Source organism: Argentina anserina, chromosome 5 (genome assembly GCF_933775445.1).
Source record: "Argentina anserina chromosome 5, drPotAnse1.1, whole genome shotgun sequence".
In the NCBI taxonomy this organism is placed as follows: Eukaryota; Viridiplantae; Streptophyta; class Magnoliopsida; order Rosales; family Rosaceae; genus Argentina; species Argentina anserina.
The window spans coordinates 8,441,801-8,461,472 of record NC_065876.1 but is presented as its reverse complement, the minus strand read 5'-3'; the positions used below and the strand labels follow the sequence as shown (position 1 = coordinate 8,461,472).

Genomic DNA, 19,672 nt, shown 5'->3' with positions numbered 1-19,672 from the left:
TCCTCAAGTAATGAGACAATGTAGCAGTCCCCATCGTGATCATCACAACTAGTCAGATCAATTATGTCTCAAGTTTAATCATTGAAATAACTCCACATATTTTTGAGATAACTTAGTGTTTCTATATCTTTTAGACGGGTATGAGTTTTTTCCCTACACTAACCATACAAAACGTAAATTCTACTAACACCTCATGATCATATGAAGTAGCTGATCTATATGAAACGCTAGGGTATACGACAACGAGAAGAAGTACGATACCAAAATACGGAGGCTCTCAATTTTTGACCAATTTCAAATAAAACCAATTGGACCGCCACTTTTATAAATAAGGACACCCAATAAGATTTTCTCAAATAATAACACTACATTTCAAAAAAAAAAAAACTTAATTTTTAGACATTGAAAACCATTATATTTACTTAATGTCATTTGACCAAAAAGTCATCACTTATTCTATATCCTCCCTAGACTTGGTCTTCGGTGACTTCCGGCTAGCTCGGTGAGGTCTTCGATGACTTCCGGTTGACTCTAGCGAGGTCTCCGGTGATGTCTGTGTGACTCCGGTGAGATTTTCGGCTGTTGATACCCGAAAAATCATGCACTTGCCAAACATGTTTTCATTAGCAAGAAACCAACCATATTACACAATTTACATGAAATCTTATGATTTTATGGTCTTAACCATGAATCGTCAAGCAAACGGCCATTAATGCGGGCCTAAGCTGCATTCATGCATCATTGGGGCTCGTAATAGTGTGCATGGTGTGGAAGGTTACGAAAGCACATGAACACACCTTTATTGATTTTTCATCGTTGACAATTTCGGTCTTGTGAATCAGTGAAGGTATGGCGACAATAAGAGAATAAGACATCATCCTCCTTTTAGATATAAACATTGAAGCTAAGACCAAAGCCCAACATCATTCTCCTCTAAAAACAAACTCATACCATTTCTTCTAAGCTCTGTTCCAATTCGCATGCACTCTCAATCTGCTTTCCCCACATCTCTCAATACCTAGTATTCGCTTTCCTGCAACAATCACTTACCTAGCATAAAATGTTAAATTCCCCATGGCTATCACTTCATATGTGTCCCAACAAGCTCTCAAACTAGTCCAAAGTATTCACTCTCTTGGAATCATGAATCCCTAATTTCATATCTTCTTTCAATCTCCCCTTTCAGATCTCCTGATGTTCAGTTTAGTGTTATCACCACCCATCAACAACCACTACAACAAATCCTGATTTCCCAAATGAACCATCTTAAGCAAGCTTGAAGAACCACCCTAAGCAAAACCATCTTTCCTTATTTTTGGTGCATATATTAGGGGTAGATTGAAGAGAAATTTTTTTATCCAAAGGATTAGAAAGTTTTGCAATCACCCAACACCTCAATTGTGAGTCTATAAAAGGGAGAGTTTGGGGTTGGAATGATCATCCAATTCCATCAAGCAAAACCTAGCCTAAGTATTCATGCACTCATGCCTTCAAGCTATAAGCTTTCCTAGCCATTTCCCCTCAAGAACCTCACCCTGAAACCCATCTTTGCTTCTAGAAACCAACCTTTCAAAATTTGCCTAATTCTTTCACTGTCATGCGTTTTCAGCTCCCACGCCATGCTTATTCTACAAAGCTCCATTAGAATCTAAATCACGCACAAAATTAATTCAATTTTCTAAGCTATTGAGTTAATTTTGGCCTAGTTATCTCTTAAATCAAAAGAATCCCTCACACCGGCATACTCTGATGATGTTAGAAAAGATAATGTCACAAGCACCAAAAGATACTACCACTTGTAGTAAAAGCTACTACAATGAGATTTCTGGCAACATCCGACGAGTTTCCAAAAGCTACTACCAAAAGCTACTACCAAGCCAAATAAAAGTTAATATGATTGTCTACTAAAACTACTATCAATGAGAAACAAAGCTACTACCAAACAAAAAAAAGCTATTATCATTGCCATCAAAACCTACTACCAACGACAAACAAAACTTTCATCGTACAACGCTATAACTACTATCACCATTATCACGATCACTGTCAAACAAAGCTATTACTAATAGCAACAAAAGACACAATCATAAGCAACAAACGATATTGTAGTGGTTTTCTCAACAATGTACTAAAAAGATACTATCTCAATGTTTAAAGCTATTGTCAATGATTTAGAAATAAACTACTAGAGACCTAAATAAATACTATCATTGTTTGAAAAACATACCAACATAAACATAGAAAAATATTATCATTGAGTCAAAAAGCTACTAGCAAGCAGAATAAAAACTACTAGTTAGAAAAATAAGTTATTACTATACAAAGAAAAACTACTAATGAGCTGCATAAAAACTACTTTTACAGTTACACAAAGTTACTACTAACCCAAATTAAAGGTACTTTCACCTTCATAAAAAGCCACTACCCCAAATCTCCATCACCAACCTCCTTTCCCTTCTCCATTTCCTATCTTAATTCTCAAGCAAGATCTCAATTGAGCTACGTACTTGGCAATTATAGATTCCAACAACCAAGAATTCACAACCTCACCTTCATCATGCACGGCCTCCTCAACCTCACCTTCATCAACTCAACTCCCAAACTTGATCCAAGCGACGTCTCAACCTCCACGAGACGGCTCCATTGCCCGCCGCGTCAGCTCCGCCGTGTTCCTCAAATGCTATTGACTTGCGTTGGAGTCGTCGATAATCGCCGCGATTTTTTACGCACATAGTGCCATGGATTGGTGAATTAGCGCCGAATTCTTGTCCCCTGGCATGACTCCTCAACAACCTCAACGCCTTCGTGTGGTTCCCTCCGAGACATGGTAGAGTTGGTTGTCGGAGAAGTACTAGTAGATCTATGGCATTGGTCAGCGACACATGATTAGTTGTAGGATATGTAGCACTCAATGGAGGAGGGGGAGAAGAAGAGGTGGAGTTAGTTGACAGCACCGACGCCAACATGGTCGACGGTGATATTTGAAGAAATCTCTAACTCTATTATTTTGAGAGAGAGAGAGAGAGAGAGAGAGAGAGAGAGAGAGAGAGAGAGAGAGAGAGAGAGAGAGATTGGGGATTTGAGAGACGAATTTGGGATTAAAAAAACAACATAGGGTAGTTTGCTAGGAAGCACGGAAACGCGGGGCAAAGTGCGTTTCCCGCTTCTAAAGCGGAACCGCGACATAAACGCATTTCCAAAAAAAAAGTGTTTTAGAAACGTGAGTTTCCGATAAAATAAGAGTTTTTAATTTTTTTTTTCTAAAAAATGAAGGGCTAGACATATTTTCGTCGAGTTAAATGACTTATTTCAACATATTTTCGACCTCTCGTTGAGTCGCTGACCCTCACTCCCTCTTGTTGATACCTAGATCTCTCATTATATTTGTGTTATTTCGAATGTAGAACACTAAGTTATTTAAGAATTTGAGTTACTTACACTAAAATTTTGTTATTATATTTATTTTTGGTATAATTTATATATATTTATAATTATATATATATAATTTTTATTTCGACGTTTTTCAAAACATACCCGCTTCCTAAAAATTAAAAAAAAAAACGCATCCGTGTTTCCAAACGTTTCGCTTCCGCGTACCCGTACTTGATTCCATGCAGCCTAGGTAGTTTGAGTATACCATATTTGTCTGCTGATGTAAAAGTAGCTTTATGTGAACAAAATCAACAAATAAATTATGGTGTCCTTAAATGAGAGAGAGTAGTAGAAGATGTCTTTTTTTTTTTGTCAATTAGTAGAAGATGTCCTTAAACGATATTTTCTAGGGCTGGGACCAGTATGGTTCGGTTTGAGATTCGGTCGATACTGATAATTTATTCGATTTTAGTTTCGGTTCGGGATCGTAAATTTGAAACTTAATACCGAACCAAACCCGTACATATCGATTCGGGATGGGTTCGGTTCAGTAAAATTTTACACTTTTACATGTATTTCTATCTATTTATAACTATTAGCTAATGTAAATTAATATTTTAAGTCTTTAAAAGTACAATATAGACCTAAAAAACTAAAGAAAACATTAAAAATGCATAGATTTAATATATTTTATACATTCGGTACGAATTATACATATATCGAACTGTACTATTTATAAAATTTCGGTATTAAATTCGGTACAAAACGAAGAAATTTTACCGATTCGTCCCGACCCAACGGTATTCGGCACGGGATGGTCAGTTTCGGTACCAACTCCCACCCCTAATTTTCTTTTCCTATTTTTCACCTATAACCAAACGCCGTCGTTTCATTCTGTTTAAAAGTGCAACCTCACTACTGACCTCGCCACAGTAGAACAAAAATGGAGGAGCAGAGCCCCAAGAAGACGAAGCAGAAGCAAGCAAGGTTCTGCACATGGGTCACCGCATCAATCTTATTCAGACTCATCCTCATCTACTTCCCCCAAAATCTCAACCTCTCTTCCCGCCCTGAAGTCTCCACTCCCCTCACCAGCCTCCGCCGCCGTACCTCCCCCTCCCCTTCTCTCTCTAAAACTCCCAATCTCCCAATTCACCTTCTAACTCTCAATCTCTGTATTTCTTTTCAGTGGCCGAAGGATACTGGCTGAAGCAATCTTCCATGTCTCCCTACGCAGGTTCCTCATCTCACTTGTTCTTATTACTTCTCTTCCAATTTTGACTTGGAATTTTTTGTTTATTTTAATTTTAACTTGTGGTTTTTCGCAGGATCTATGTACCACGGATCTCCTCTCTTACTCTCTCTCCTCGGCCCACTCACACTCCAACGGTGATTTCCAAGCTCTCCAGCTTTTTCGTTTTCGCATTGCGAATGTTTGTGTGTGATTCGGTTAGGCTATGTGTTTTCAGTTAGTTGGACATGTTCTTTGGTTTTAAGAGGCTTATAATGCGTGCTTGCTTCGAATTGCTTCATTATTTTTGTTTACGGTTGGTCAGTGGCTGTTCAACGTCGAGTGTTATGAAAATTTGTGTGGAGTTTGATGTAATGATTGCTAGTTAAGTAAGTGTAGAAGTTTTAATGAATGCTGTTAACTGTGGTGCAGAATTGACGGGCAGCCGAGCCATCTTCTATGCAGGTATTAGGATTCACGAGCTTAATGTGATAAAGCTTCATGTCAAATGTGTCACAGATCTTTCTAGTGTCGCTTATTTTTTACTCGTTGTTTTATGTTTTTATCGGTATGTGGTGAGACGGTTGATACCTATACATTTTTGGATACAGTTTGGTTTTTGTGGCTGCAGATATATTGAATTCATTGCTTATTCGTGCTACTGGCCAGACTCTTCAGATTGCATATAGGAAGAGTTTGAAATCACTAGATGTTGATTTTATATCAGAAACCATGGGTAATTATCTCGTTTAAATAGCAAGATCCTTCTTCTAAGTGCTGTTACAAATAGGCAGTTTTTATTGCATGTAAATATTACCGACAAAGTGTTATACTGCTCTAGCTCTGTTCATTGGCTGATTGTTGGTCATGTTTTTTGTTTCAGAGATCCTACCTTCGGGAAATATTGCTGCTCTAATCTACTTGTGGAACCCTTTCACCATAGCTGCATGTGTGGGGTTGTCAACGTCTCCAATTGAGAATCTGGCCATTATGTTGGCCCTATATGGAGCATGTAAACGTAAGAACGTTTTAGGCTTGGTGATTAAAATGTTTCTCTGGAACTTTTTAGGTTCTTCCTCAAATTGAATATTAATACCTCCCCCCTGGAAAAATAAAGTACAAATAGTATACATTTGTTATATGTTGATATCCAGTTTACTTTTCTTGCTCTTGCCTTTCCACTATGCAACACACCTGCTTCTGTGTGCACAACTTCTTTTGCTTCTGTTCCTAATTTTCTGCTTTCTTCTGCAAAGTTTCTTGTTCATAACGAGTTTGTGCACTATCCGGCTGAAATTGAATCAAGTAATAGGCCTTTATAAATGCATATAAAACCTAGATTTTAGAAACTTCTGAAGGATTTATTTATTTAACACATTATCAGAGAAACAAATGAAGAGTTACATACTTGCCTTTATATTCTTGTTAGTTGTGAAAACAGAATTACTTATGTACAATTTCTTACTACAGAAGTAGAACTTTAAATTTTGGATTGCCTAAAGTTTAAGAGTGGAGATGCTTACTTAAGATAATGATGTCCAGATTCTGTATATATGCTGGACACGTTTCAACAATAACTCTAACATGGTATCTAAAAAAAAATTTTCTTTTGTTTAGATTGCCTGTGGACTTCGCCTGACTTCTGTTTGATGGTTGATGTTCTTCTTTTGATGGATTGCAGGATTGGTTCCCTTGGCTGCTTTTGGATGGGTCATGGCAACACACCTATCTCTTTACCCTATAATTCTCATTATTCCAGTATGTCATCTATTAAGTTCTATTTGTGTTAGTTTTCATGTAAATTATGTGTTTCAGCCACTTGTGCATATAGTAGCTCATTTCTATCACAGATTATTCTCTTATTAGGTAATGGTCCAGATACTCCTAGGAAATTGCTCTTGCTGAAAAGATATGGTAAAGTTGAAGAAAATTCCTCAAGTGATAGTTGCCAACAGGAGAAAGTCATTGATCGATCAAAACTACTCGATCTCTTTTCTTGGAGACATGTCATGCATTTCTTATTGTGGACTGTTCTGTGGTCAGTCTATGTGTTACTTCTGTGCAGCGTATCTGTTAAACAATATGGAGGTCTTTGGGAGATGTTTACAAGGTATCCCCCAGAAATTGAGTGTATTAAGAAAAATGTCAGTCTTTCCCTAGTGAGAGAGATTGGTCTTAATTATTAATTGTTATCTTATTTGTTGAATTATTATCAAATTTGTTTCTAAATTTGTGGCTGGATTTTGCAGCATGTACGGTTTCATTCTAACTGTACAGGATTTGTCTCCAAACATAGGTGTCTTATGGTAAGCACCTTCTTACCTGTATGGCAAGCAGATTGTTGGTTATACTATTGAGGGGTGTTAGTTTGATCAATCTTATATTATGATGCAGGTATTTCTTTGCGGAGGTCTTTGATTTTTTCAGAAATTTCTTCCTGATTGTTTTCCATATGAATATTCTCTTTATGATATTCCCATTGGCCATACGGCTGCACCACCGCCCCTGCTTTCTTTCTTTCGTGTACATAACAATCTCTTCAATGCTCAAGTCTTACCCATCTGTAAGTTCTCATTGTCTGCAGAATCTTGTACCTTAACCGGCGTTCAAACTTAAGTTGTGAATGTCTTTGTTATGAATATATGTTATCTAGGGAATCTGATTTTGCTCTTCCCTTGCCTATTATTATGTCAGGTTGGGGATTCAGCTCTGTACTTGGGTTTGTTGGGCTGGTTTGTTCATGAACTGTCAGGTAGGTTCCCCTTTTGTTGCCCCTTCTGTACATCTGACATGATTTGACATTTTAACATTCTAATTTTTATGTGCAGAAATGAAATTTTCGTTCTTCCTGTTCTGTGTTTATGTTGGGGTTTCCCTCTTTAGCCCTGTGATGCACAACCTATGGATATGGAGGGTATGGTTGCTCACTCAGAGTTTTTTTGTTGTTTCATTACGTTATTCTCATTATTAAGGTTCTTGTAGATAATGATTTTTTTTTAACATGCAGGGAACAGGAAATGCAAACTTCTACTTTGCGACTGCGATGGCTTATGCGTGTTTGCAGGTTTGTTCTTTCTCCATATAAACATAAGAGAATATGGTATCTGGAATAGGGCTTTCTATAGGGAAACGATCTACCTTCCATTCTCTGATAGTGGATTTTCCTGGAACTCTGAATGAATAGAGTAACAAATCATTAGAAAGAGTTTTGAAAAGTATTGATGTGAGGATTCCTAGCGTCTAATTTACGTTGCAAAATGTGATATCTTGGATTCTTGGTTGACCGATCAGTAATTACATCATATATTTATATAGTTTTGGGTGACAGTGTCACTGATTTGCCAGCGATGTCTCACTATTCATTTGTCATGATGTTGTCTTATTCCTCTGAATATGTCTGTTTTCTGAATCGTGCAGATTGTTTTGGTGGTTGAGAGTGTAAGTGCAATGCTCAATCACGATAGGAAGTTGAGAAAGCTATCAAGTGCAAAGCTTCAAGATGATTATGATTAATCGTTTTCTATAGCATGCAGTTTCTTTCCAATCATCCAACTTCTCAGTATATTCCTAGCAGCACAGACTTCCTTTTTAACTTCTGTCTGGTGATCATGAATCGGAAGGTCAATACCCTGTTCAGAACAAAATTCAATCAGTATCTGTGGGGGGGGGGGGGTGGTTTATTATTCTGTTTCCTCCTTTTGGTGGAAAGGTGGGGATTATAGAGGTTTTGTATGGCCGGGACAGAAAGAAAATGACCTGTCATTATGATACTTGAGATGTTAATAGTGCTCGGCTAATCTGGTTCTATCTTGTGTGGGAGTAGATGTCTTGATTAGAGAAAATTATGTGTCAATTCAAATATCAGAGAAAATTGCATGGACTACATATATATCAACTTGGTGTTTGGAGACGATGTCTATTCCATTTGAGACAAATGGGATACGTTATTTTCTGAAATGAATATACTTGGGAATCATTAGATTGAGGCGTATCTTTGTGCGCTTCATTGTATTCTAAAATCTTGTATTCTTCTGCAGATCTTGATTATATTTTCGTTGGCTGTAGAGAACAAAATCTCAATGAAATTAAGCTGGAGATTTTCTACAGCCTTTCAACTCAAATCTTAAACTTCGTTTCAAAATGGATCAAATGAGGTTGGCAAGAATGGCCACATCAGCCAGTTCTATCATCCTTGAATACAAAACTCATGTCTTTGTTGGATTGTAAGTTGACATATATCCAGATTTTAGCCACTAATAGTGGGGGGATTTCAGTTCATCACTGCCTAGGTCATGAATAGCTAACGCTCCACAATTTATGTTTTTTATTCTTATTATTATCGAAATTTCCACAACTCTTTTGATCCCCCAACAAGTCAACTCTTTGACCTTGGTTAGTGGGTCATGACATTTGAAAAGAAATGGCTCTTTCCAATTTTCTACTGCAAAACTAAGAATTAAACTAAGAAGCTGTTTATTGAAGCCTTTAGGCCACGATTATGATCTACAAACTTGATCGCAAGATTCATCTATCTTTATATTCACAAACAACTCTAGCCGTTCCCAGTGGCAGATCTAGGATCCCAGATCCGTCTAGACTAATTAGCGGTGAAAAAAAAAATTGAAATTCATCCATACATATTTTCTCTTTTTTCTTTAAGGTCCAATATCTAAAGGAATGCTTATGAGAGGATTTTTTTTTAAGAAACACTAATGGAAGTGTAAATAGATAAGGAAATATTTTAGATTTTGTGTTCAACTAATAGAAAGGAAAATAAAAGCAAATATTGGGAAATATATATTTCATCCAAAAAAGGAAGTGAAGTGCAGAAATTAGAAATGAAATTAGTTTGTAGTATTGTACCAAAGAATAAAGAATAAAAAATAAAGAAAAAAGGAAGAAGCAGATGAGAATAGCAAAACCACATGAAAATCTGCTTTCACGAGGGATCGAACATATGATTTCGCAGATGTCAAATAGACCAAATAGCCATCTGAACTGGCTGCTGTATTCTATCTCAAATAGTCTACACAATTTATTTGTACTTTCAACTTCGTCTCCGCTCCTGGCTGTCCCTTATGTGGAACATGTTCTACAGTTCTACTTTTGTTCTTAATGACTTGTGTTCTTGGTATATATAAATGTTTCTACTTTCTACTGGTCTGCAGTTTGGTCAAAATGAATCCAGTCTAATGTGTAAACTTAATAGGCTTAAGGTCAGGGTTAAGCAAAACCTGACATGAATCTTCTCAAGAAATATAAAAGTGATAAAACATGTGCCCGGCCTTCAGTAGCTGAATCAACAAACTATTGAATTCATGAATTTGATAGAAATTTATCAAGTTGATTGTTCTACAAGGCAACCTTTGTAATTTAAACCTTACCAGCCGGGTTGTCAATCATGTTCCCTAAGCTCATGAGTTTAGTTTAATTTAGCTACTCATAAGTCACGGCCACTTTTCCTCAGCTTGCTTACCTCGATGGTTTTATATCTTTACGCAATAATAAATTTTAGTGGAAATATAAGTGTACGTACGTAGCTAGGTTAATGTTCGGATTTTTTTATTGCAAGAAATCTAGTTTAAAGAACTACGGGACTCCAAAACATTGCAAGATATGAGATTCTATGAATTAAAGTGAGGTGATTACACATTGAGAGCATTTTATACATGCCAAGGGATGAGACAACATTCATGCAACGGGAACACAATATACACCAGGCCAGGGTTATTTTCCTGGTACTCGTTTGATAGGTCTGAGACAAAGAAGCTAGACTTACTTTGCTGATATGTTAAGACAAACATATTAGGCAGATGAATCAAGATCGAACTATGTAAAACATTTTCGATCTTCATTGATTTGTAAATTATTGGGACTGCTTAAGCAATCAATTAACTTCTGTATTTGAAGGGTGCAGTCTGCATCTAGTTTGTGAGTGGTGAGAAGTGATAAAGTGATCTTAGATTTACGTCTAAAAATAAATGATTATGGAAAAAATTGTTTAAACTCTTATAAACCTACGTGCATAATCTCCACAAGAAGAATAATAAGACATTTGATTACTTGGGTTTGAAGCCATGTTCGCAAAGACTGTAACTAATGTGGTCATTATGGATTAAATTAATCTTCTACACAGTATCTCACTCCCGGCTGTTAGACATGCAGGAGCTCCACAGAAAATATAAATTAATTAGTGGACAAAGTATATTTAGCTTTTATAATCACTTGTTAATTATGTAATATGTCGAAGTATAATCAAACCGAGGTGACAGAAGAAATTTTATATTACATTACACACACGAATGTATACAAGATTAATTAAGCACAATCATTCTTTTTTCTTCTTCTCTTTAAACTATTGTCAGATTTACTTTGAAAGACAAGACTATTTATGTTGACACAATGCTTTGGGATTAATCGCGCCATCGCGGTATCTCAAAGAAGTTTTAGGCTCAATTGATCACTAATCTACTAAGAGCCGGACAACTATAAGAAAGCAGCTCGTAGTGTTGTTTAATTACATTTCAGCAATTACAAGTAAAAACTCATCATTCGAACAAAGAATGTGAGGGTTTCACACATTCGCTTTAGGATTGTTTATTGAACCATCTGCCACAGTTCATCAAGATTCTTTTCTTAAACTATAAGTTCAACATATTAACCACACAACCTGTAGACTTAATTACTTATTGCATTTGGTATGTGTGTGTTGAAACAAAATTTTTATTTTTTTATTTTTTTTATTTTCCAACAGTGTGGCACGTCTGAAATTGAAGTACTAAAACTTGCATATACATTACATAGAAAGATAGAACTTTGAGGTAAAACTACCCTACATAATTGGGTGCTTGTAAGACTCGAGTCCTATCTCAAAAGGGGGCTCGTGGTCTTGGCATAATTTAGGGGACATGTTTGACTGATCATTACGACCAACCTCTGGTAACCGTAAGAGGCCGGCCGTTTAGCAATTGACTCATCCCTCATATTCTTGATGTTGCTTAATTGGTTACTCCCACTTACTCATAGTATATATATAAATATACTCCCAATGGCCAACATGCACACCTTCTTGCTCCTCAATACTCTCCTTCTCGAGTTACTCAAAACCTAAGCATCAATTACAAAACTATGTTTTTGACTGAAACATATTCAGAGACTCAGAGTACTTCCAAGTTTGAGATCATATGTAGACTTGTTAAGAAATATATTTTCCCTAAAATTCTTCAAGTTTGAAATGAAGCAGACGAACATTATGTTATTATGATCATGTCATATGAGAAAATGACCATTCATTATCTAATAGTCTTACACAATGACGAGCCCTAGCTATAGTTTACCAGCTCTAATTAACATTCATACGCTTGACCATTCTTAGTTGATCTTCTTCCTATTGCTAGTCAGAACAAAAACAATGTATTGCCAGCCTGTAATTATAAACCGACCAGATCAATCATCCTACATTGTCAAATTGAAAGACAATATTGAGGGCGGTATCACCTAATAATCTAATACAATTGAAATTTTGAAAGTAATGTTGGGAGATCTCAACAAATGGACCTTTCTGATTGGGTTCCTACCACCAGATCTTTGCCCTTGTAGAACAAGACAGGAGGCCATAGTTAAAACTTAAAAGCTCTTAAGAAAACATAAGCTGGTCTTGATCTTATAGATTTACCTATTATACTCTTTATTATAGAGCAGAAGTATGTTTATAACCTGTAAAGTATGAGACCTTTCAAGCCTGTGTACGTCATTGTTGATTTTTTTGTATCTTCAATCTTGTATAGCAATCTGAAAATTTGTATGTTAATTTAGAAGGTAGCAGAATATTGGATTCTAAAAAGTCAAAAGAAGAAGTACCAACCTGCAGATAAAGTTGGAGGATCTCCAAGCAGCTTATGTTTTCGGCCTTAAGCATGCTTTAGTTCCAGTTAATTATGATCTTCATTTCTAGATATTTTAATATATATATATATATAATATTTTATGACACAGTTGGGGTCGTCTAAGGTATCTTGATGTAAATCGCACCCTCTTTCTGAACATTTTCGGTCCGGTTATGAACTTGTGATGATAATTGGCATGAAAACATTACTCCTCTTCATGTTCAAGTTTCCCTCCTATAGAGACAGATAGATGAGACTAGACATTCTATAATGTAATTGCACATAATTGTGGATCATGATCCACAGTGACCTATATACCTACAATTGTGTTGGTAGTCGTTGCATTACCAATTAGTGCTTGGCTCAATGGGCGGAGTGGTGCTCTATGTTTTGAAATGGGTTAACTAGCTTAGCAATTAGCACACCTACTTCTTGAAATTTTCCGTTATGAAATGAGATTTCATACGAAAGCATATATGATAATTGTAAGCACCTGTAAAACACTCCATTTCAAATTTCCATTGATGTACGCAAATAAGCAGTAAGAACAAGTCCATTTCGGATCCTTTTGTTGTAAGTATTAAGATTGAGAGTTTGACATAACAGGGTTAGACTAAGTTTAACATCTAGCAAATATCTAGGAAAATATCTCATTCTAACAAAAATGAAACTGCATCACCTCATATAGATACTGTAGTATTTAACATAGATACTGATAAGATATCAGATGTTATAGTAAAAAACTAAAAACCCAATTAGATTCCTGACATTTTAAGTATTAAGGTCGGTTAGAGTTGGTTTCAGATGCCTAGCTAAGCTTAGTTAGACACATGCTTTGAACCTCTATCTAGTCAAAATCTAGGGAAGTGTTCTGTTCCTCCAAAATCTCCTTAAAAAGGGCCTGAATTCTGCCTTGTGCTTCTTCTTCTTCTTCTTCTTCGGCTTAAGTTTAACTCAAAACATTTGGAAGCATCCAGTAAGCTTCACAGTCATGCAAGGCTCTCTCTTTTAACACAATATTATAGATGCGTTGACAAAGGGAAATTAGTGTCCTCTAGACAGAATTATTCTAAGATATCATATTCTATCTCTATCTAATTATATATCATTTTGAGCGACCAACTTCACAAAACAAAGGAGAAGCTCAAAAATTTATACTACTTTCTGACAAGTTGAAAGTTCTGGCTTCTCTATTTAAGAAGATCTTCCATTGAATGGTGATCAGATACATGCCAGCACTTCCTTCTCACTCCTGTCTATTCTTACCACCTCTCCCCTCAGAACCCTTTCACGTTTATAGTAATCTAAAGTTGTTTCTGTTCAATATATTCTCTAAACTTGAACTCAAAGTTTGACAAGATGTGGGCTTTATGCATTGCAGCATTTGTTGTTATAAGCATTACTCATTGGGTTTATAGGTGGAGGTATCCCAAATGCAATGGCAAACTTCCACCAGGTTCCATGGGATGGCCACTTATTGGGGAGACTTTACAGTTTTTCACTCCCAACACCTCTTCTGATATTCCTCCCTTCATCAAGAAAAGGATGGAAAGGTAAAATTCCTATAATAATCTCCGATATCATAGTCCAACTTCAAGCATGTATTTCTTTTTAATCTTCTCAAGACTTGGTCTTAACATGTATAGTGCCTTTTCCAATTTACAGGTATGGGCCAATTTTCAGAACTAATTTGGTGGGAAGATCAGTAGTAGTGTCAACAGACCCGGATCTTAATTATTTTGTATTCCAACAAGAGGGTAAGTTGTTTCACAGCTCATATCCTTATACCTTCACAGAGATCTTTGGGAGGCAAAATGTGGGTAACTTGCATGGAGTCATGTACAAGTACCTCAAGAACATAGTGCTGCATCTCTTTGGCCCTGAAAGCCTTAAAAAGATGATCCCAGAAATCGAACAGTCAGCACTCAGACGATTACAACAATGGTCGTGTGAGGATACAATAGAATTGAAAGATGCATCTGCAAGTGTAAATTCCGGTTAACCTTTCTTCTTCTCATTGGAAATCCTCAAAATATCTTGCCGGAAGTCTAATAAATATGTTTTTCTTTGCAGCTAATATTTGATCTCACTGCAAAGAAACTTATCAGTTACGACTCAGAGAAGTGTTCGGAGAAGAATTTACGAACAAATTTCAATGCATTCATACAAGGATTGATTTCCTTCCCTGTGGATATCCCTGGAACAGCTTATCACAAATGTTTACAGGTGATCCTAAATCTGTTCCACCAGCATCATTCATAAATGCACAATGCTAATGAGTAGAAAAACTGAACTTTGATATCGAAAGCATTAATAATCTGAAGTGCTGACCTTCAACATTTTCTCAGGGTAGAAAAAATGCAATGAGAATGTTGGTAAACCTTCTACAGGAAAGACGAGAAAAGCCACGAAAGCAGCCTATAGATTTTTTCGATCATGTGCTTGAAGAACTCAAGAAAGAGGGATCGATCCTCACGGAAGAAATTTTTCTGGATTTAATGTTTGTGCTACTATTCGCGAGCTATGAAACAACTTCCCTAGCTTTAACATTAGCAGTCAAGTTCCTTTCGGACCATCCTGCAGTGTTACAGAAATTAACGGTCTGGACAAACTTTCAAAGTATTTCCATCCATACTAATTGCTATACCTTATCCTGGCCTGTTGTTAATACTTCTATCTCATGCCTACAACAGGAAGAGCATGAGATGATCTTAAAGCAAAGGGAAAATGCTGATTCTGAACTTACATGGAAAGAATACAAATCGATGACATTCACATGTCAGGTTAGTCTACACCTAGATTATCTGTGCTTAAAATGGAAAGTACAAAATCATTTCTTCAAATTAATCTGGTTCGAAGCTAACGTGCAGATCATCAACGAAACTGTTAGACTTGCAAACATAGTTCCAGTAGTCTTCCGCAAAGCATTAAGAGAGGTACAGTTCAAAGGTATGTACATATATCATAATATGCAGTGTGGAGTTCTCCAACTATAATATGTCACAAACATGAATAGCAACTATTACGTGTTGCAGGACATACCATTCCAGCAGGTTGGGCAGTGATGGTTTCGCCCCCAGCCGTCCACTTAAACCCTCAAAAGTATGCTGATCCGTTGGCCTTCAATCCAGAGAGATGGGAGGTGAGTGAACATTTAAAAAAAAAAAACTTCTTTAGGTATTTGTCTTGAAAGTCTTAACAGCATTAATCCGAGTTATAATTTGTACTAAAAAGATGTAATGCAGGGTGAAACAGGTAGTGCATCGAAAAATTTCATGGCTTTTGGTGGTGGCATGAGATTTTGTGTTGGAACCGACTTTGCTAAGGTGCAGATGGCTGTATTTCTTCATTGCTTGGTGACCAAATACAGGTAATGTAACAATTGTCCAAACTTACAAAAACAGTATAGTAGAGAGTAGAGACTAACTGTTTATGTCCACTTTTTCAGGTGGCAAGCTTTGAGGGGAGGAAATATAGTCCGAATGCCGGGTTTACAATTCCCGGATGGTTTCCACATTCGAGTACAGGAGAAAGAAGATACAAGCAACAGCAAACATCAAACAACTCCAGATGCTTGAACCAGGAAAGTGACATATGGTTAGACAAAGATGGACATCATAATTGTGCACAAAGATGAAAATCAATTGTGATTTTGTTTAGGGTCTGTCACATACAAAGTTTTATGCTTCTGCTTCAACTTTGGTTTTTTATTTTTTGGCAATTATGTTTAGCTGTGTACTTGTGTAAGGGTGGAAGCAAAAAAAGAAAAAAGGGTTCCAACATCAGACATTCATGGGGTTCAAACACTGTAGGTTCTGGATATTTATCATCAACTCCCATATCTAAGGTTTTAACATTGGTATCCCAGAAGCCTATTTTGTCCAAATCGTTGTGGGTGGGTCACTATCTTCAATATCGATGTCCATAACTGCAGGTCGACGCCGCTTCTTTCTACGCCGGCGGATTCCCATATCGGCTTTGCGTTTCTCTTCGGCTTGTGTTGCCTGGCGCTTCATGTTCGATCTGTCAGATTACGTTTTTATTTTCTGAGAGAGAGAGAGAGGCCCACCTGCAGTGGGCTTAGATGTGCGTTGTCCCAATTGCAAAATCCGTAGTGGTCGACAATGAAAATGGCAATTCACACCAAATCAACACATATCACAACAATGACATTATCAATTTGGCGCAGGTCTTTGTTGATACTTGATAGGGTGCTAGGGTTTTTTTAGTGGGACTAAGTTTTTTTTTCCCCTTTAAAAAGCTGAGTCTTTCGTACACGGACTCTGTTATACCTCAACCTTCTACTATACAACTCATACGTACGCAACTACGCACAGGATTCAACAGTATGTAAATCAAGCTGATGCGCGTGCGCAATGAACAGTAGAAAAGCTACTTGTGGCTCAGGCACTATCAGATCATGCGAGTATGCGACGTATAATGGAAGTTCTGGCATGGTCTCCGGTTCATCTTGATGCAATCAATCATGCCAATCGTAATCCAACTGGAAATTTTATATTAGGGACGACTTTTCCACTTTTACTCAATCATGCAAATCTCCGGCGGCTGGAAATTTGATACTGATCAAACTTCTGTTTATATCTTAAGGCTTGGCTCGTACAAGACAAGACAATCCTAGCTAATATTATTAATTTTTTAATTGACCTAGCTATTATTTAGTAAACAACGTTTTTCATTCAAGTCATATAATAATTGTGTACATTCTGTTAAGTGCCTTCTCCACGAGCCCAACGTTTTTTTGCAGACGGAGTTACTTTTGTCTTTAGTGGAATAGTGACAATGGTGAAATCGTGGTAGTTACGGTTTGCAAAATTCTAAAATTGTACGTTCTCCTGCACATGTAATCGCTATATCGACGTCGTCCTCTCATGGTCGAAATCGAATTAGTCTGAAAGCTTAAATAGTTTGTATCCCCATCTGGAAAGAGATAAGCTTCGCATATGTATCTCATAGTTTAAAGCAATATTTAGGTGAAGGGGGCCGTCAGAGTATCTGGTTTACACTGTAGAGAACTAAAAACAAAGCTCATTGAACAAGTGCCCTACAACTGGAATGAAATCTGCATATTTCTTATTGAACAAACTTTTATAACCATTTACAAACAAAACATAATGCTAAGATGAAGCTACACGTTAGCTAACTCTAAGCTACGTGTTTGACTAACAAAAAAACAAATCAAAGGATAACAGCCCTAGAAACTAGGATTTGTTAACAGAATGAAAGGCCAAGTAAACTCATGTCTTCTTGCAACAGACTCTTCATAGACTTCATTCGCAGCTAAGGACGTCGCCAGGAAGGTTATTGTCGAAATTGGAGGAAGAATTGAACTGGGTATAGAGATAGAGAGCTAGTCTTACCAATACGAGGTTGAAGGGATGACCGGTTCTCCAAGCTTTATTAGAAATTCTCTTATTGAACCTCACTGCCCCTATTTCGATCTAGAGCAAACTTGGGTATATGCTTGATCGAGGAGTATGGTTAGGGAAGATAAAAGAGAGGAGAATGTGAAGGTGGGTTTGCATGTGTCAGACCTCGCCGGACGGCGGCGGCGCGAGGCCGACAAGGACGTGGCGGTGGTCTAGTTTCGTGTCGTAGTAGAGAGAGAGAGCGAAGAGAGGAAGAGATAGCGCGTCGCACGAATGGAAGAAGAAAGAGAAGAAGCGGGGTTTTGAGGAAAAGAAAATGGGCTTGGGCCCGAGTAATGGGCTCCCAAAAGAAAAAGTATCCTTAAGCCCTAAAAACAAATACCCAATTCAAAAACATACTTTTAGAAAAACATTTAAAACAAAAATAAAACTTCAGAAATTCGTAAAAAAATAAAAAATGAGCATTAGAAAAATATTCCGAAAATACTTAAGCGCGATGTGTAGTTCAATATTGACGTATTAAACTATAGTTTTCGACATAGTTTAATGTGTCGATAATCGAGATTAGAATTCTTAGGTATTATATAACATTATAAGGTAAATATACGGATGAAACATCTTGTACTTAATCGACACCCCACTGTGATCACTACATTTATTTACACACGTGGTATAAATTTCATTGAATTTTGCACTCGTTTGACTATATGTTGCTCAAGTAAACCGAAAAACTAATAATATGCTCTATGGGTGGAGCCATTACCGGGGGCTGATTTTCTGAATGCTTCTTGCATGTCCATGCCCACATGATATTAACGAGCCACCGTGTGCAGTTGAATTCAAAAAAAGAATTTTGAACGGTTCCGGTCAATGAGTTTCCGTTTAGTTAAAACATACGTTTTTTTGTTGACTCGAGAAACTTATGGCCAACCAAGCCCAAAATTCAATGAATTGTCATCTAAGTAACTATATATACCGGTTACATCAGCTGGTGTCGATTGAACGTTCGTCAAACTAAGGTTTGCGATCACCAAAATATCCACTAAGTAGTGTAACATTTATACTATGCTTGAGTTAAATTTGTAACATTATGAGGCAACCATACATAGGAAAATTCTCAAGATTAATCGACACATAACTATGTGATTGTTATTTAGACGACATAACTTAATTTATATTAGGTTTTGAAATAAAACTGTCCTATTATGAAACGACTATACGAATAAAAATTCTCGGGATCAATCAATATTAGCCGATGTGATATTGTTTGTCCGTCCGAATTTTTGGTAAACCCAATAGAAATTAAATTATGTCGTCTTAATTGGGTCAAGACTACACAAATATGTTGTCTATAGCTGCATATAAGAAATGATTTTTGAAAAGCCGATTGTTGGATGTGATCACCATGTATGACACGTAAGTTTAAAACACTACTATTGTTTTTTCAATTTAATTTGAAAACTCCAACTCATCACATGTTGGTAAAAAAGAATGACATGTATGTCGTTACGAGTTACCTATTGTTCACGAATTAATTTTTTGACACTCGTTCATTCTCTATGATTTTTTAAAGGTCCTTGAGTTTTAAGAAATTGTTTTTCTAAAACTAAAATCTCCCTAATTTTTTTATTTACATTTTCTTTTTCTTTTTATTTGGGCACATGTCACATTGAGAGTCTCTCTCCTACCCTTAGGCCAATGCGGCACATCTTTCTTTCTCTTCTTCCTATCTTCTTTTTCTCATTCGACTAAAACAGAGAGACCGAGCTTAGCAGCTCCGATATCCAAGCTCCGCC

At 36.8% G+C, this 19,672-nt stretch overlaps 2 protein-coding genes across 2 annotated transcripts; both read left to right on the top strand.

Annotated features, from left to right (window-relative positions):
- Nucleotides 1-4,302: 4,302 nt before the first annotated feature.
- Nucleotides 4,303-8,273, top strand: LOC126794597 (uncharacterized). Its single transcript, XM_050521353.1, has 14 exons — nucleotides 4,303-4,478; nucleotides 4,562-4,609; nucleotides 4,701-4,761; nucleotides 5,036-5,068; nucleotides 5,215-5,339; nucleotides 5,487-5,621; nucleotides 6,285-6,361; nucleotides 6,454-6,713; nucleotides 6,853-6,909; nucleotides 6,998-7,166; nucleotides 7,298-7,355; nucleotides 7,432-7,517; nucleotides 7,611-7,667; nucleotides 8,021-8,273. Exons 1-14 carry the CDS (start codon nucleotides 4,316-4,318, stop codon nucleotides 8,114-8,116), a joined length of 1,425 nt encoding a protein of 474 aa, XP_050377310.1. The 5' UTR covers nucleotides 4,303-4,315; the 3' UTR covers nucleotides 8,117-8,273.
- A 5,483-nt stretch (nucleotides 8,274-13,756) lies between these two features.
- Nucleotides 13,757-16,132, top strand: LOC126794596 (cytochrome P450 87A3). Its single transcript, XM_050521352.1, has 9 exons — nucleotides 13,757-14,042; nucleotides 14,155-14,476; nucleotides 14,563-14,715; nucleotides 14,838-15,089; nucleotides 15,183-15,272; nucleotides 15,360-15,438; nucleotides 15,525-15,631; nucleotides 15,735-15,859; nucleotides 15,938-16,132. The coding sequence occupies exons 1-9, from the start codon at nucleotides 13,849-13,851 to the stop codon at nucleotides 16,065-16,067; spliced, it is 1,452 nt and encodes a 483-aa protein (XP_050377309.1). The 5' UTR covers nucleotides 13,757-13,848; the 3' UTR covers nucleotides 16,068-16,132.
- The last annotated feature ends 3,540 nt before the right edge of the window (nucleotides 16,133-19,672 follow it).

Coding starts and splice junctions, on each gene's coding strand:
- LOC126794597 (XM_050521353.1), top strand. CDS start 4,316: ATGGAGGAGCAGAGCCCCAAGAAGACGAAGCAGAAGCAAGCAAGGTTC. Junction 5,340..5,486: donor TTTTATATCAGAAACCATGG/GTAATTATCTCG, acceptor TTTTTGTTTCAG/AGATCCTACCTTCGGGAAAT. Junction 5,622..6,284: donor CCTATATGGAGCATGTAAAC/GTAAGAACGTTT, acceptor GATGGATTGCAG/GATTGGTTCCCTTGGCTGCT.
- LOC126794596 (XM_050521352.1), top strand. CDS start 13,849: ATGTGGGCTTTATGCATTGCAGCATTTGTTGTTATAAGCATTACTCAT. Junction 15,090..15,182: donor CAGTGTTACAGAAATTAACG/GTCTGGACAAAC, acceptor TGCCTACAACAG/GAAGAGCATGAGATGATCTT. Junction 15,273..15,359: donor CGATGACATTCACATGTCAG/GTTAGTCTACAC, acceptor GCTAACGTGCAG/ATCATCAACGAAACTGTTAG.